We start from the raw sequence: 17218 nt of genomic DNA, 5'->3' as shown, positions 1-17218 counted from the left end.
GATAGCAGCCATCCTGACTGGCGTGTAATGGTACCTCATTGTGGTTTTGATTTGCATTTCTCTGATAATGAGTGATGTTGAGCATCTTTTCATGTGTTTGTTAGCCATCTGTATGTCTTCTTTGGAGAAATGTCTGTTTAGTTCTTTGGCCCATTTTTTGATTGGGTCATTTATTTTTCTGGAATTGAGCTGCAGGAGTTGCTTGTATATTTTTGAGATTAATCCTTTGTCTGTTTCTTAATATTAAGACTTTAAAAGGAAACTTTAGAACAGTATTATGTTTTAAAATTCAATACATGCATGAACAAGGGCTTCCCAGGTGGCGCTAGTGGTAAAGAACCTGCCTGCCAAAGCAGGAGATGCAGGAGACTCAGGTTCAATTCCTGGGTTGGGAAGCTTCCCTGGAGTAGGTGGTGGCAACCCACTCTAGGATTCTTGCCTGGAAGATTCCATGGACAGAGGAGCCTGGTGGGCTATAGTAGTTCACGGGGCCGCAGAGTCAGACACAACTAAGTGACTGAACACAGCACACACACATGCATGAACATAGTATATTTATGCAAATTTGCAGAAATAATTGTTGAGTGATTGCACCTTTGATCTTTCCAATCACTGATTTTGCTTCACTGTGAACAGCCATTACTGAAAGGAGATGACATAATCTTAAAGTTAAGAACACAAACTCTGGGGACTTCTCTGCTGGTCCAGTGGGTTAAGACTCCACATTCTCAGTGGAGGAGGCACAGGTTTGATCCCTGGTCAGGGAACTAAGATCACTTGCCCCTTGATACAACAACAACAAAAAACACACACAAACTCTGAAGGCAACCTGCCTGAGTTAAAATCCTGGTTTTATCAACTACAGTCTATTAGGTAAGTTCTTTAGCCTCTTTGTGCCTTAGCTTTCCCATCTGTATATGGGCTGATAAATTTTAAGGATTAAATTAATTCATATATACAAAGCTCAGGCTTCCCAGGTGGCGCTAGTGGTAGAAAAATAAAATAAAATAAAATCCTTCTGCCAAAGCAGGAAACACAAGGGACCTGGGTTCAGTCCCTGGGTTGGGAAGATCCCCTGGAGTGGGAAATGGCAACCCACTCTAGGATTCTTGCCTGGAACATTCCATGGACAGAAGAGCCTGGTGGCTATAATCCATGGGGTTGCAAAGACTCAGACACGACTGAGTGGGCACACACGCAGTGCTCAAATACAAAGTACCAGAGTAGTAAAGTTAAAAGTACTTTATCACTAGTATTTTAACATACAGTTTTTAAAATTAAGTGTTCAAACATTCAGGGAAATTGGGTGGTCCTAAGAATTTTCTGTACTATCTTTGCAACATCCTGTGAATCTGTTGATAAAATTATTTCAAAGTAAAAGTTTTTAAAAAGTTGCTTAAAAAAAGCAACCGATAAGTAAAAGATGGTCAAAACAATGTTAACTGAAAAAAAACCAAAATGCATAGCAATCCTTATTTTTTGTAGAAAAATGGGAAGGGGAATAAGTATATATTTGCTTATGTAAAATGAAATTCTAAAAAAGCACATTAGGAATAAATAACAGTGGCTACTAGGGAAGTGGGCAAATGGACTTTAATTTGAAACGAAGTGACCGTTTCCCAAAGATTATTTTAAAATAAGAGCAGTAACAATAAAGAATCACAAATAACACCGCTATCAAAGCGTAAAAGCATTTCCATTTGCAACAAGTTGAATAACACCAACTTGACAAATTACAAGTATAATGATGAAGTGTTCTTCCAATGGGCTCATTTGCACTCAACATGTTAACATTCAAAGATTCTTAGTTTTTTTCCTTGGTTTCAGGAGGTTTTTTAATTATTAATTTTTACTGGAGTGTAGTTGCTTTACAATGTTCTTAGTTTCTCTGTACAGCAAAGTGAATCAGCTGTATGTTCGATCCCCTTTTTTGGATTTCCTTCCCACTTAGGTCACTACTGATGCATGACTAGAGTTCCCTGAACTATACAGTAGGTTCTCATTAGCTCTATTTTATACACAGTATCAATCATTCCTTACTTTTTGAAGGGAGTTAAAGTCATTCTTTCGGCTTCAGCTACACAAGGGCTTTGGAGTTGACAGTTGGCATGTAGACTTGGTGAAAATCTAATGACACTTCTAATTGGAAGCTTCTGAATCAAGGAAGATCGCTTAAGGAGACTCTAGCGTGAGGAGCACATGTTAAAGACTTCCCTAGGTGGCCCAGTGGTTAGGACTTCGGCTTTCACTGCAGGGGGGCCCAGGTTCAGTCCCTGGTCGGGGGAACTAAGATCTTGCAAGCCATGAGGCACAGCCAAAAAAGAAAAAGAAAAAAAAAAAAAAAAAAAAAGAAGTAACAGCCAATGTTATTAATCCTGGGCCTTGACGGAATTATTTCTAGAGAAGGGACAATTACATACAAAGTCTGGACTTAGCTAGCTAGTGGCTTCCCTGATAGCTCAGTTGGTAAAGAATCCATCTGCAATGCAGGAGACCCTGGTTCGATTCTGGGTTGAAAGTTCTGCTGGAGAAGGAATAGGCTACCCACTCCAGTTTTCTTGGGTTTCTCTTGTGGCTCAGCTGGTAAAGAATCCGTCTGCAATGCGGGAGACCGGGATTTGATCCCTGGGTTGGGAAGATCCCCTGGAGAAGGGAAAGGCTACCCACTCCAGTATTTTGGCCTGGAGAATTCCACGGACTATACAGTCCATGGGGTCACAAAGAGTAGGACAAGACTGAGCGACTTTCACTCTCCGGAAGAGGAGAGGAATGTACAGACATATCTACAGGTGTACCCATCCACATTCCAGCACAGCCTCTATATCCCAACAAGGGATGCCAAACTAGATAGTAGGATGCTGTAGGGACCAGTGAATAAATTCTCCAAAATCTCTTGATATTTCTGTAAGTTCCATCTCATCTTAACTCCGTAAATGTCTTTTTAGCAACTTAAGGAAAATTATGCTAGATGCTATGATAAATAACACTTACATCTCAGTGGCATAAAGATTTTTTTAACTATCACAGTTCAACGTGAACTGAAGGTTGGGGGAAACTTCTCCACAAAGTCATGTAGGAATCCAGGCTCTTATTTTAAAACTTTTATTTCTTTGGTTGCACAGGATCTTAATTGTGGCAAGCAGGATCTTCCATCTTTGTTGTGGCTTGCAGGATCTAGTTCCCCACCAGGAATTGAACTCAGGTCCCCTGCATTGGGAGTGCAATCTTTAGCCACTGGTCCACCAGGAAAGTCCCAGAATCCAGGCTTTAAGAGCCAACATATGACTTTCAGGTTATTCTGGAAATTGATATCCAATCAGCACACGGGAAACGAGTGGAGACTCAAACCGCATGTAACCCCAGCAAGAGGTTTTTTTGAAATTGGGAGTTATGTTTTATTTGGTGGGAATTTTTAGGACTTTAAGCCAGGGAGACAGCATCTCAAGTGACGCTGAGAGAACTGCTCCAAGGAGGAGAGGGGAGGAGCCAGGTTATACAGAAGTTTTTTGACAAAGGGCAGGTAGTCTGAACATCAAAAGGTAGTTAGGTTTAGTCACTCAGTCATGTCTGACTCTGCGACTCCAAGGACTGTAGCCCACTAGGCTCCTCTGTCCATGGGATTTCCCAGGCAAGAATACTGGCATGGGCTGCCATTTCCTCCTCCAAAGAGGTATTTTTTTCTTCCCTATGTCACTGGCCAGAATTCAATCACCTAGCTGCAGGGGAGGCTGGGAAATGTAGTTTAACTGTACATCTCAGAAAAAAATTTTTTTAATAATTTAGTGAGTATATATCATTATCTCTGCACAAGCAGCTACTAGTATCATATTCCTCCTTTAAAGCTATCATTTCCTGTTTCTTACTGACCTTCACAGTAATCCTTGAGTTGCATGGATATTATTCCCAATCAATGAGGAAAATGCACTTCAAAGAATACTTGGCTGACCTGACTAAATGGATACTAAGGCAATGAAGCAGAATCCGAAATCCAAGTCTTCCCACAGTGCCACACCTCCCATCCAAACCAAAGGAGACACAAGTTGCTCCAGTACTCAAATCCATCAAACCGTCGGTCAGTAAATTAGTAGCTTATGCTTATAGCTTTCTTATATAGCTTAGTTCCAAAAAAAAAAAAAAAGTTCATCATCAACTTATTTTACAAGCAGTTGTAAAGTTATAAGGTCTATGTGATAAAATTTTAATGGAGAAAAATTTTAATGGAAATATATTTGGGAGAGTAACAAAACTGATTGTATACAATTAACTCTGGACAAATTTCAGACATTATTTTTTCCAAAAATTGCCTCTCCCTCTTCTTTCTTCTGGAACTCCAATCAGATGTATATTGAATTTTATCCTATCCTCTACTTATCTCTTAAATTCTCAGATATTTTCCTTGCTACTTTCTGTTAATATCTTCATATATATTTTCCACTTTGTTAATTCCATCTGCGGCTCTTGTCAAATCTACTCTTTAATCTGTCCAATGACATAATTTATATTCATGTCTAGATGTTCAAATAGGTTTGTTTACAAGTCTCCTTCTTGATGGTTTAATCTTTTTTTTTTTTTTTTCATTTATTTTTATTAGTTGGAGGCTAATTACTTTACAATATTGTACTGGGTTTTGTCATACACTGACATGAATCAGCCATGGATGGTTTAATCTTCTTTGTATGACCTTTTTTTTCTTTTTTTTTTGACATTTGAGTCATTTCCTGCTCATTGTGTGAATAGGCCCCGGGCTGGTGAATGTGATGTTTCTGTGCTCATTTGTCTTCATACCTGTCACTGAGTGAGCCTCCAGGAGAGTGGTGGGACCCTTGGAAATTTGGGGCCTTTAATCCAGGAACCATTGCCCAGGCCAGTGGATCTACATGTACACCTCTTCCTAAAAGTACCTTTCAAAGCATCTCTCATTTTGCTCAAATAAATATCTGGAACCTTAGGCATTTATTTCTTCTGTTAAAAAAAAAAAATCTGCCGACCTGCACTCATAATGAACTATTTTGTGATTATAATTTTAAAAGTACACACTCACCCTGGAGAAGGAAATGGCAACCCACTCCAGTATTCTTGCCTGGAAAAGTCCATGGACAGAGGAGCCTGGTGGGCTGCAGTCCATGGGGTTACATGACTGAGCATGTGTGCATGAGGGTGGAGGGAGATGGGTTGGTAGCAATAAACTGGTAGAACTAAAAAATATATATAAATAAATAAAAGTACATAGTCAATGGAGAATACTTACGGGAAGTGCATATTTACGGGAAGCCTTGCAGCCGGGACCCAGGGAGCTTTCTGCGATGTTGCTGATCTTTGCTTCTGTCAGTTACTGGCCTCACTGGCCCAAGTTCCGATTTTTATGTGAACTTTTTGCTTGTGACTCCTGGAAGTAAAAATTCAAACCCAAAGCCTGTTTGTGGTGCTGGCATGATTACGAGTGTTCAGCAGAGACCTTTTTCTCTACCTGGTGCCCAGCTTTCTTGCTTGTGCCCATACCTCTGCTTTCTTAGCCCATTTTTCCCTGGACCGTGTGGCCCTTGGAGGGCTGGAGCATAAACCTTCCAGCCTGGACCCCTAGGGACACGGTGAGCACTCCCGCCCCCTCTCCCGCAGTCGCAGAGCCTCATCCAAGTCTGACTGCTCTGGCCATCAGCGCCCCCATTTGTTTCAGGATTCTGGGCATTCCCCTTGAGAGAGTCAGTTCCTAGCCAGGCTGATAAGAAGTCCGGGGGTCCCCAAGGAGACAGGGGTCTGGAATTCTCAAGGAGGAGGAAAGGACAAACGTTCTTTCCCCCTGTACATTCCTTAGGATTATATAACAATAACGTATCCTGCTTGAGGACAGTTTCTGGAAAAAAACTTCTGGTTAATGCTGTTATCTTAAAATGTACATTATGGGAGTGGGTCTAGTAAGGTCTTGACAACCTCCAGACATTCTTTTGATTCACTGTAATAAGTAATTAAAAAGTATGTAACTCCGTTGCTAACACTAGCGAGGGGGTACTCTTTCTGCCCCTTCTGATGTCTAAGTCAGAAGCTTTCTCTATCTCTTTTATACTTTAATAAAACTCTATTACACAAAAGCTCTGAGCGATCAAGCCTCACTTCTAGCCCCGGATTGAATTCTTCTCCTCTGGAGGCCAAGAATCCCGGCGTCTTCCGTGGTTTAGCAACAACTCTTCACCCTCACATTTAATCCACTGAATGGGTGGAAGGAGAAGGCCTCCATCCTATGCTTGTAATTCTATAAAAATATCAGCAAGCCATGGAAAGGAACACCCACCGGCAAATGGAAGCAGATGTGTTTTTGAGGAATGCATTAGAGATGAAGCCCTTCTTTTAAAATTTGCGTTTTTATTGTTGTCAAGGTAACACAACTCGGGGAGAGAAATAAAAGAGACTACCTAAACAAATAAAACTATTACATAAGCTGATTTAAAAAAATAGGATCAGTAGCACAGGTTTGGGGGGATTCAATTTTTATTAAATCAAGCTTTGAAATCATATCCACCTACAGTCTGTAAACAAACACAGTACATGTGTAGGTAAAAGGCCCTTAGATTAGAGCTAGTGGAAGAAATGGAAGATTCCTTGGTACAGTGGCATCTCACTACTCCCTGGGCTGATGCCATGGGGCCACATGATAGCTAAGACTTAAATAAAAAACCAGGAGTTTAGCTCAATTCCACCTGCTAGGATGGGTTTCAAGACGGACATTGTTCCACATTATAGTAGGCTGGATTATCGCAAGGCAACAGTGTAGTTTTTACATTCACAGATTTGGCTGAAACAGTATAAATTAAGCTTCTTTTCTAGATGTCTCCCTCCCCAATTACCATAATTAGTAGTAAGAAAGGTGAATTAAAATAAATGATGGACCACAGGTGGTTATAAAAATAGATAACTCGTAGAGTAATAAATATCTACAGTTAGCAAAGCATAAACTTATATAAAATTTACCTTTTTCTATATGTGCAGAATATCATAAGTATGTTCAAAAGGTACAGTCAGAAGACTTCAGAAGGGTGAGAAGGCATTTATAAAGGAAAAAAACACTCAAGTACAAAACCCAGAGTTGGAAGCTGAATGCAGATGAAGAACACACACAAGACAAAAATCCGAATCCTCACATCTGATGATGCTACTTGACAGACACCACAATTAGCTTACAGCCCTTTATGTATCTTAAAAAGTAACTTTGTTACTTATGTACAAACTTTTAAAAAGATTAATTATGAGATAAGCAAAAATTGATAAACAGTGGCACTAAAATCGATGAAACATAGCATTTTGTGTGCTTTCATATTCTTCTATATAGGAGTTTTTAAAATTCCCACCAAAAAATCTAGTTTACAATCATTCCGGGTATAGAAGGGAAAAAAAAATCCCAAGCTGGAAAATAAAAAAGTCAAAATCTCAAAGTGACTGAAAATCCATGAATATGTAAGAGACATTCACACGCTTCCTTAACACTCATCCGCTAGTATGTAAGGTAACCGCAGTGCTCTCTTGAAACCAATCACATTTACAAAGATACAGTCATTTCCGTTCTAATTCTAGAATTAAAAGCACTTAGTCCACACAGTGTGCGTTTCAGCGAAGTTGACATCCACTTGGCTGTACCTGACAGTGTCGCCTTAAAGCTTCAGCAAAGATTGTGGCAGACCTGAACTTTACATAAAGGTGCGGAATGAACAATACTGCAGGCAGCCATTCATTCTCATTTCTTGCAGAGAGTGAAGCATACTTGTGCTGTCCTACAGGTGCCTCAGCCTGGAATAGTGTTCCTTGGAAACTCTGGTAAGTTTCCTTGCCAAAAAAAAAAAAAAATCTCCATAATCTGTCTGGGACTTGCTGGGTTAAATAAGCACGTTCCATGAACACACAGTCCATCCCTTCAGGAGGGGTGTACGGACACGGCTTTTCCCAAACTCACTGGATCTTGCTAGGGAACAGCAGGACCACTACTGGATCCTGGGACACTGGCTTCCTATGGAACATGGTTTGAGAAATGCTAATAAATAATACATTTTCTACAGTAGTGGTTCTCAAGACAGTAGTGAGCATTGAAACACATGGAAGGCATGTCAAAGCAGAGATACAAGACCCCACTTCAGGGGCTGGGGTCGGGGAGGGACCTGGGAACCTATGTTTCTAAGAGACTCCAAGTGGAGCGAATGGAGTGAGGTCCACACTGAGTGACATCCTCCTAGACAAGGACCCATGCAAGCTTCAACTGCAGAAAGCTGCCCACACCTCAAGAAAGCCTGGGGACAGCATTTGCTACGACCAATCAGCGGGAGTTCAAAGGCCAGTGACGACCGAGAGCCTCTGGATCTGGCCCTTCTCGTCAGATGACCAGGCACAGAGGCTGGACCTTAGAAGAGGAATAACAGCTGCCCCCTTTCAGGGGATCTGTGAGGCTTACAGGAAATGTGTGAACGGAAGTACAACCTGACAAAAAGCATCATACAATGGTCGCTAATCAGAAGAACACAGCAGGAACATTCCAGGTGGGTTTTCTGCCTTCTGCCACTGCTATGCCTTTGCCAAAGTACATTCTGGTAGCTAACGAAGAGAAAAGAGGCTAAAAGTGCAGAAAACTGCAATGAGTGGAATATACAGATGGCTGGATTACCTAATCAAAATATGTAATTACTTAAAAAAAAAGATCAACCCACAATTGAAGTAGATAATTATGCTGGCTCTCAGATAGTGCTTAAGTTACGTAAGTTGATCTTTGAACCCCCTCACTCATCTACTCTGCCATGTTAGTGCTTGTTACATTTTAACCTTGAGAATGAGAAAAAAAAAATCCTTTAGTGAAACTCAAAACTTTTAGCTATGATAGTTCCACATCTTGTAAGCTACCACGGTGGGAAAATTTCAAAAGTGATTTTTTAAAAAGGGCCTTTAATTTTGGTTCATAGAAACATCCATACAATGAGAAAGGAACACACACTCACATGGTCACAATATGTGCGTCTAGATGTTGCCCAGTAACATCTGAGCCAATGAACTTCATCTTGCAATTCAAAAGTGGACCTGGTAAGAATTCATACTCATCCATGACGGGATGAAGCATACATCTCTGTTGCCAAGTCCTGCTTTCCACCCATCTAAACGTCTGATACGAAAGGCAGACCGTTTCCTGATAGGTTGCATGATTCACTCTATATATGCTCTGGATGGCTCTGGAGACAAGACAACATCTCTTGAACGGGCCGGCCTTCATAGCAGATCTGGTACACGGCAGTGAACAACGGGAACCTGGTTGGGGGAGGGGGGATGGGAAAAGACAAGTTAAGCCATCTGGTCTACCTCATACACCCAACCAGTCTTTCTGTCCTGCCTAACAGACTGCAGACTAGCATGCTACTATTGGAAAACAAAGCGCCCTCCTTCATATCCCTTCCTTATGTGGTCTGCAGGGAGCCTCTACACCGTGGCTATAAGAACCTGGTACAACCCAAACCATCCTCTGGTTCCTTGGAGAGTGCTGTCTACAGACCCGCCCCGGGGTACTCTTTACAGGGTGATCTGTGGTCACCAACATCAAGAGTTGTGGCTCAGGCTCTTGGCCAAATCTGGAAGGGATTCAGGTTTATGTCACTATTTTAAAAGGTTGGAGAATAAATTTTAAATTGTAGGGAGGCACTGCTCTCGCTTCTCTGAAACGAATCATCCAAGGATGAAGATGAGGCAGCCCACACAGCACCATAGATGATGGAGGCCTGGAACACTCCCACAAGAATCAACAAGGGGACTCACAATTAGCAAAATGCTGATCTCACGTGGGAAGCGGAATTTATTCTGCTGCTTCTTCTAAGATGCGAACACAGGTATAAATGATAGTTTGAAATGGATGAGGGAACGAAGGAGTGGGCTACTAACCCACTATAAGAAAAGGTGACATTATCCCAGGGTACTGCTAGCTCACTCAGTAAGTATTTATTTTTTTAATGCAGAAATCACTAAGGAAATAACTAAGTAATGTCAACCAGCTTTCAAACCCATACACATTGCCTAAAGTGAGCTTGAAAGAATCACAAGAATCTTAAAAACCATTCTGAAAGTTATCTAGTTAAGCATTCTACAGTGATAACATGACTTAAGAACAGGAAACAATGCTGATAGGTTACATGTCTTTACGACAGTCTATCATTGTGGGTTTTTTAAGGTGCAGAAAGTTCTAGCATTTTTCAGAGTCAGCTAGACTTAATAAAATCTGATTTCACAGCCTATTAACTTTGGGCAAGCTTCACAACCCCTCTGTCCCTTTGCTCATCTGCAGATTGGAATGGACACTCAGGATTGTTGTATTAAGTAACTTAATGTGTGAGGTAGAAAATAGGACACTTGATATATGATGTGTGTAATAAATAGCAGCTTGTAAATGCAGCCACATCGCAGCCAAGGGTTCTAGACTATCCGAGAGGACAGGGCCCAAGCCTAGTTTTGCTCACCTCTGCATCAAAACAGCCTGGCCCAGTGCAGGCAAGAGGCAGGTGCTTAGTGAGTGAGTGTCAAATGAATTCTTGTGAATGGGAGTTAATACCAGGAGATTTTAACTCCTTCCTTTGTCCTTCCATGACTTATTTTTCCTGTTCCTATGATAAGAACAATTTGTATGTTCCTCAAGCGGAGTGGCACGTGATGAGTGCCACCCAAAGCCATTCCCCACCCCCTTCTCTCCTTACTGAGGTTGGAAATACCCTGTCTCAGCCTTTCTTTCACACCAGAATTGGCCAAGTAAGCAAATTCTAGCCAGCAAGACAGAATACATCTGCGAGGGTTTCTGCAGAAGATCTTTCTCTCCTTGAGAGGCACTGGACAAAAATATCTGCTAGACTGTCCTTGCTCCATGCTGCTGAGTACAGTTGTGAGTATGTGATGCCTGGAGCTGCTGCAGCCATGTTGAGGCTTTAAGGAAAGGCCAACAGGATCACTAAGATTCTAACCCAGAGACACTGAGACAACGCCAATAATCCACCTCTGGAATCTGTTATGTGAGAAAAATAACCGTATTGTTCAAGGTGTTTTAATTGGCTGTTACTCGTGAAGCCAAAAGTACTCCCAATTTTCACAACCAGTGTTTTCAAAATGTGTTCTGCAGATGAGATGATGACAAGTGATACAGGGTAGGGGGGGAACATTTCTATTGACAAGTAACTTGTTTAACCCTCACAACCACACTATAAGGTAGATAATATTATCCCTAGTCTATGTACGAAACTGAGGCACAGTTTCTGACTTTTGTAGCTGACACTAAACCGCTAGGCTATAATGCCCATCTAAATGCTATTTTCTATTGTTTAAAATGTTATGGGCTTCCCTGGTGGTCCAGTGGTTAAGAATCTACCTCGCAGTGTAAGGGACACCAGTTCAATCCCTGGTCTGGGAGGATCCCACATGCTGTGGAACGACTAAGCCTGTGCCCCACAACTCTGGAGCCAGTGCTCCAGAGCCCTTGAGTGACAACTACCGAGCCCAAGTGCTACAACTCCTGATGCCCGAGCACCTAAAGCCTGTGCTCTGCAACAAGAGACGCCACCGCAATGACCAGCCCAGTACCCCAACGAAGAGCAGCCCCTGTCTGCAACAGCTAGAAAAAGGCTGCATGTAGCAGTGAAGCCCCACCGCAGCTCAAAAATAAAATCTTTCTTTCAAAAAAGGACTTATTTCAGGACCACATGACATCCAAAAATAAAAGACCATAAAGCCAATTAGATCAGTTTGAGGAACTCTCTAAAGAAGGTGAAAAAGTGAAAGGAGGACATGGAAACCATTAGCAGAATGAAGACAGCCTACCGGATGGGAGAACATATTTGCAAATGAAATGACTAGCTCGTACAACTCACCATCAAGAAACAAACAACACGATTAAAAAATGGGCATAAGAACAGAATAGATATTCTTCCAAAGAGGAAATCCAGATGGCCAACAGGCACAGGAAAAGATGTTCAACATCACTAATCTTCAGAGAAATGCAAGTCAAAAGGAACATAACCTCTTAGTTGTCGGAATGGCCATCATGAAAAAGAACACAAATAACAAATGTTGGCAAGAATGTGGAGACAAGGGAACCTTAGTACACCGTTAGTGGGAATGTAAACTGGTGCAGCTACTGTGGAAATCAGTACGGAGGTTTCTCAAAACACTAAAAATAGAACTGCCTTATGACCCAGCAATCCCACTCCTGGGCACATATCTGAAAAAAACAAAAGCACTCATTTGAAAAGGTACGTGCACCCCAATATTCATAGCAGCATTATTTACAATTGCTAAAATACGGAAGCTACCTGAACAGTCATCAACAGACAAATGGACAAAGAAGATTTGGTACACATCAACAATGGAATACTACTCAGCCATAAAAAAGAATATTAATGAACATAACGAAAGAGTTGCAGACTCACATATAGAGAAGAAATTAGTGGTTACCAGTGGGGAGAGGGAAGCAGGAGGGGCAAGACAGAGGTAGAAGAACGGGGTGTGCAAACTGTTATGAAATCAATAAGCTACATGGATATATTTTACAACATGAGAAATACAGCCAGTATTTTATAATAACTGTAAATGGAATATAAACTTTAAAAGTTGTTAATCACTATATTGTATACGTGTAACATACAATGTTGCACAGCAACTGTACTTACAAAAAATAAACTAGTGTAAGAAAAAAAGTGAAGGTCTTCCCTAGTGGTCCAGGGGTTAAGACGCCACACTCCTAATGCAGGGGGCCTGGGTTCAAAACCTGGTCAGGTAACTAGATCCCACATGTTGCAACTAAAGACCTAAAGCTCCCACATGCTGCAACTAAGATCTGGCACAGCTAAACAAAAAAATAAATTTTAAAATAAAAAAAAGCGAAAGGAGGACAAAAGACAATGTTCCATTAAAAAATGGACATAAATCTATCAACCAACTACCCCACTAATGGAGCCTGAGGGCTTAGATGTGTCAGGCCTCGATGTCAGGGCAGGGATGTATGTGTTAGTGTTAGTCGCTCAGTCGTGTCTGACTCTTTTCGACCCCATGGACCGTCAGGCTCCTCTGTCCACGGAATTCTCCAGGCAAAAATACTGCATTGGGTTGCCATTTATTTCTCCAGGGGATCTTCCAGACCCAGGGATTGAACCTGGGTCTTCCGCAATGCAGGCAGATTCTTTAGCATCTGAAACATCCTTAAGGCACAGAGATGTGTAGTATTATATATAAATGAGGCCCCAGCCCTTTATAGCACTGTTACAAGCTGATTGTACCCCAGCCCCCTCAATTCACTCAACACCCCAGCACCTCAGAATGACTATATTTAGAGATAGTGCACTGAAAGAGGAAATTAAGTGAAAAGGGTTCATTAAGATGGGCCCTAAACCAATATGGCTGGTGTCCTTATAAGGAGACTGGGACAGACACCAGAAGACTTGGGGGTAAGACCGCCACCTGCAGGTCAAGGAGACACTTCAGAGAGATCAATCCTGCAGATAGATATCTTTGACTTCCGGCCTCCAGAATTGTGAGAAGAAATTTCTGTTGTGTGAGCCACTCTGTCTGGTATTTTGCCTCGGCAGCCTGAGCAGACAAATACCTAATACTCACACGTGGTCATAAAGACAGGCAGAAGGACGTTGAAGAAAGCAAATTTCATGACCGCATTAAAACCCAGACAACTTTAACATTTATCAAGGGGAGACTGGTTAATAAACAGACCGAGGTTCTCCCACACTGTAGAATGTTCTGCAGACATTAAACGAGACCTCTAGGTGCAGATGCTGAACAATCTTGCAAACACACCCTGAAGTGAAGAAAAGGGGCAGAGCGGACTGTGGAGTTTGTCACCGTCACACAAATGAAAGCGCCATGTGGGAAGTTCAACAAGCCCTGAGAGAGCTGCTTCTGTCTGTGGTGGGGATCAGGGCCCACTTTTCCTTGTGCGCCTTTTTGTATGGTTTCAATGTTTTCTTCTCCCAGAAGCCTGGTCCCCCTCCCAGACTTGAAAAATCAAAGTAAAACTGTAACTTTAGCAGCAACACATTAGCAGCAATAGTGCCTAAACCAGGGATGTGGCAAACCACGGCCTGAAACACAAATCTTGCCTGTGACCTGTTTTTGCCCCACCTGCAAGCTAAGAATGATTTTTACATTTTTAAAGGGCTATAAAAGGAAACAGACTATATAGGCAGAGGCCTGTGTGTGGTCTACAAAGGTGAAATTTTGTTATGTGATTCTCTGCACAAAAAGTTGGCTGACCGCTGCTCTAAACAGTAATTTCAAAGCATGGGAAGTGATGTAAGTCTACAGGATATGGAAAAGGTTCTCTGAGGACATACCCAGGCTGCCTCATGGGCCATGATGGTTGAGATGCTCATGAAGGGGGTGTCCAGGCAGGTCAAACTGCCAGCAAAGGCACACAGGAGTTTGAGAAAGAGGCGCTTGGGGCAAGGGAGGTCCACTTCCACTAAACAGGGCTCACAGGACATGCTGTTAGAAGCCAAGGTGTTAAGTGGACTGAGACACCAACCTAAGGCCTGTGGACCTCATTCTCAAAGAACAGGAGGTCTCTGAGTTAGAGATAACCATGGCAGTCATCTGGTCTACTAGTTTGAGTTTGTAGATAAAAGGGGACAGAACAACTAAAAACATGACCTGCCCAAGATCACATAGCTGGCGAGCCACAAGGCCACTGGCCTCCCCTTCAGTACTCTTTCTACAGCAGGAAAGGGAGGAGGAAATGAAGGAAGACCAGGGTGATGATGGCTGGAACGGCAGAGAAAGAAATCCGGGTAAGAGGTGGCGCCAAGTGAGAATGGCAGGACGTCAGCTCTGCCTGAACCACTGAGGGACTCAACATGTAGCCTGCGAGAAGGGCAGGGACCCCAACCCAGCTGCGACCTCATTCAACACAGGCACGACACAGTCCACTTCTCAGTTCAGTTCAGTTGCTCAGTTGTGTCCGACTCTTTGCGACCCCATGAACCGCAGCACGCCAGGCCTCCCTGTCCATCACCAACTTCTAATCAGTTAGAAGGTCCACTTCTAATCAGAAGGAAATGGGACATGATTAGGGAGACGCAGGTTTCTCCTGCTTGGCTACATGTGCTTTTAAACAGGCAGGCACTGATCCCAGAACAGCTGGGATCCTGTACCCCGCTGCAGTCAGAGGGCCCACACAGACTCACACTGGCCAACAAGTCAATTCGGAATCCTAGCAAAGGACTGGACCCGAGCCTATCCGTGTGCGATCCTGGGGTCCTAGGGTTCGGTCTTGGTTGCACACAGATGGTACTTTTTTTTTTAAGCAGAGTATGGAGGGGTACACCTGAAAGGCAAGGAGACTCCAAGGTTCCTCATCACACCTAAACACAGGGCACCTCCGGTGCTAGAGTCCTTCCTTTTTTCCTGAATTGCTTGACATTTCATTAACCAGAGTTATCTTTTTATCAAAAGGACAAAATAACCTTTTTTTTTTAAATTTTTAATTAAAAATATATGACACACTGCTTTAACTCATGTTAAGTCATGCTTTAAGTCATGCCGACCCTTTTGAGACTCCATGGACTGTAGCTTGACAGGCTTCTCTGTCCATTCTTTCCTGGCAAGAATACTGGAGTGGGTTGCCATTTCCTACTCCAGGGGATCTTCCCCACCCAGGGATCGAACCAGGTCTCCTGCTCGGCAGCCGGATTCTTTACCACTGAGCCACCTGGAAAGCCCGTGTAACTCTTACCAAATACTCCACAGGGCAAGCCAGAATCTCAAACTCCTATTTTGTCTTGGGTTGGCCAAAATGTTCGCTGGGGATTTTCCGCTTATGGGAAAACCCGAGTGAACATTTTGGCCAACCTGATAGCGTGCCTAACAGGGCTCATTTCCCCTCCCTCATTTCGGATTTTGGGTAGATGCTCGTTTTCAGGGCAGGCAGATGTTTCCTGCCGTAGACCCTCACACAGACGAAGGACGGCACTGTTCTGCTAACTTCCTGCCCATGCCTGGCAGACGCCTGAGTCAAGCACTGCCCGTCCTCACCAGCAAGCGCAAGGCCAGCTGATCCTCTGGCCTCGCGGAAAATGGGGCACTTACTTGTCGAGCAGCCCCTTCTGTTTGAGGATGCGGTACACCTCGGCTGAAGTCTGAGGTCCTTGCAGCTTCTGTCCATTCAGCATCTCCTTCTCCAGTTCCTCGATGGTCTTAAAAACAATGGATGAACATAATCTCCTGTAACATCTAGAGCATCCCTTAAAAAAAATTTTTTTTGCGGTGCTGCATGGCATGTGGCATCTTAGTTCCCCAACCAGAGATCTACCCCAAGCCCTCTGCAGTGGACGCTGGAGTCTTAACCACTGGAATGTCGGGAAAGGCCCTAAGGCGTCTTTATTTTAAAAGCAGGGGAGCGGGAGGGGAGCAGCAGGCCAAGGAAGGGTAAGAACACGCAAGGTAGAGGTGGTAGGCCCAAAGCGCTGGTGAGTGAAGGCAGGTGGCGGTGGGCAGGACCAGCCCCGCACACACAGCCTCCGCGCCCTGGACAGCGGCTCTTCCCCAGCCCGGGACACCCCCCTCCCCTCCCCGACCCCGGGATTACCTTGCCGGTCCTGGCGAAGGCCTCGGCCACCTTGCGGTTCCGGCCCCCGTAGCAGGTGGTGATGAGATCGGCCACGCCGCAGCTCTCCAGGAACGTGGCCGTAGACACTTGGCCTTTGCAGAAGATCCGGGCGAAGGCGATCATCTCCATGAGCCCCAGGCGGATGACGGCGGCTTTCGTGTTATCGCCGCAGAGGAGGCCGTCACAGAAGCCGGCGCCTACGGCCACGATGTTCTGGAGAGGAGGTAAGAAGCCTGGAGCTGCGGTCCTTCACACGCACACTGAGGGAAAGCGTGCGGGGGAGGTGGGGCGGAGCAGAGGCAGGGAGGCTGGCCGGCTTCTCCCGTCCAGCAGGACCCAGGGTTCTGCTCTGGTCCCCTGAGAGAGAGAAGGAAGGAGGGACCAGCTCCCATTCATGGGGCAAACAGCCCAGAGGACTCTGGAACCTGGACTCAGAGGTAAGCATCCGCCAGAGAAAGGGCATGGCGCAGAGGCATCTCCACTTAAATACTGTCTGTACAGACTTTCTTTCTTTTTTTTAATAAATCAAAGGCTTTATCCAACTATAACATTGAGAGAAAAGTGGTCAAGTCATAAGTGCAGGACTTGATGACGTTTCACAAATGACACTCT

General features: G+C 43.6%; 2 protein-coding genes across 3 annotated transcripts in view; both read right to left on the bottom strand.

Moving 5' to 3' along the window:
* CMTM8 (CKLF like MARVEL transmembrane domain containing 8) overlaps positions 1 to 5368 on the bottom strand; it is a 151161-nt gene extending 145793 nt beyond the window's left edge. The window contains exon 1 of the mRNA XM_061129089.1: positions 5249 to 5368. Within this exon, the coding sequence (XP_060985072.1) occupies positions 5249 to 5259 (11 nt within the window). The 5' untranslated portion in view covers positions 5260 to 5368. The remainder of the gene's footprint in view (positions 1 to 5248) is intronic.
* A 969-nt stretch (positions 5369 to 6337) lies between these two features.
* The window catches only part of GPD1L (glycerol-3-phosphate dehydrogenase 1 like), a 60795-nt gene continuing 49914 nt past the window's right edge, over positions 6338 to 17218 (bottom strand). The window contains exons 6-9 of one of the 2 annotated variants that reach the window (XR_009690277.1): positions 16586 to 16819; positions 16087 to 16193; positions 14899 to 15042; positions 6338 to 9273 (exon numbers count right to left, since the gene is read on the bottom strand). Coding sequence is in view for 1 of the 2 variants with exons in the window: in XM_061127673.1 (XP_060983656.1) it covers positions 9177 to 9273; positions 16087 to 16193; positions 16586 to 16819 (438 nt within the window). In the remaining variant the exon portion in view is untranslated. The remainder of the gene's footprint in view (positions 9274 to 14898; positions 15043 to 16086; positions 16194 to 16585; positions 16820 to 17218) is intronic. The other variant, XM_061127673.1, reaches the window with a different exon arrangement.

Source organism: Dama dama, chromosome 24, assembly GCF_033118175.1.
Source record: "Dama dama isolate Ldn47 chromosome 24, ASM3311817v1, whole genome shotgun sequence".
NCBI lineage: Eukaryota > Metazoa > Chordata > Mammalia > Artiodactyla > Cervidae > Dama > Dama dama.
This window is presented reverse-complemented; position numbering and strand designations above follow the sequence as displayed.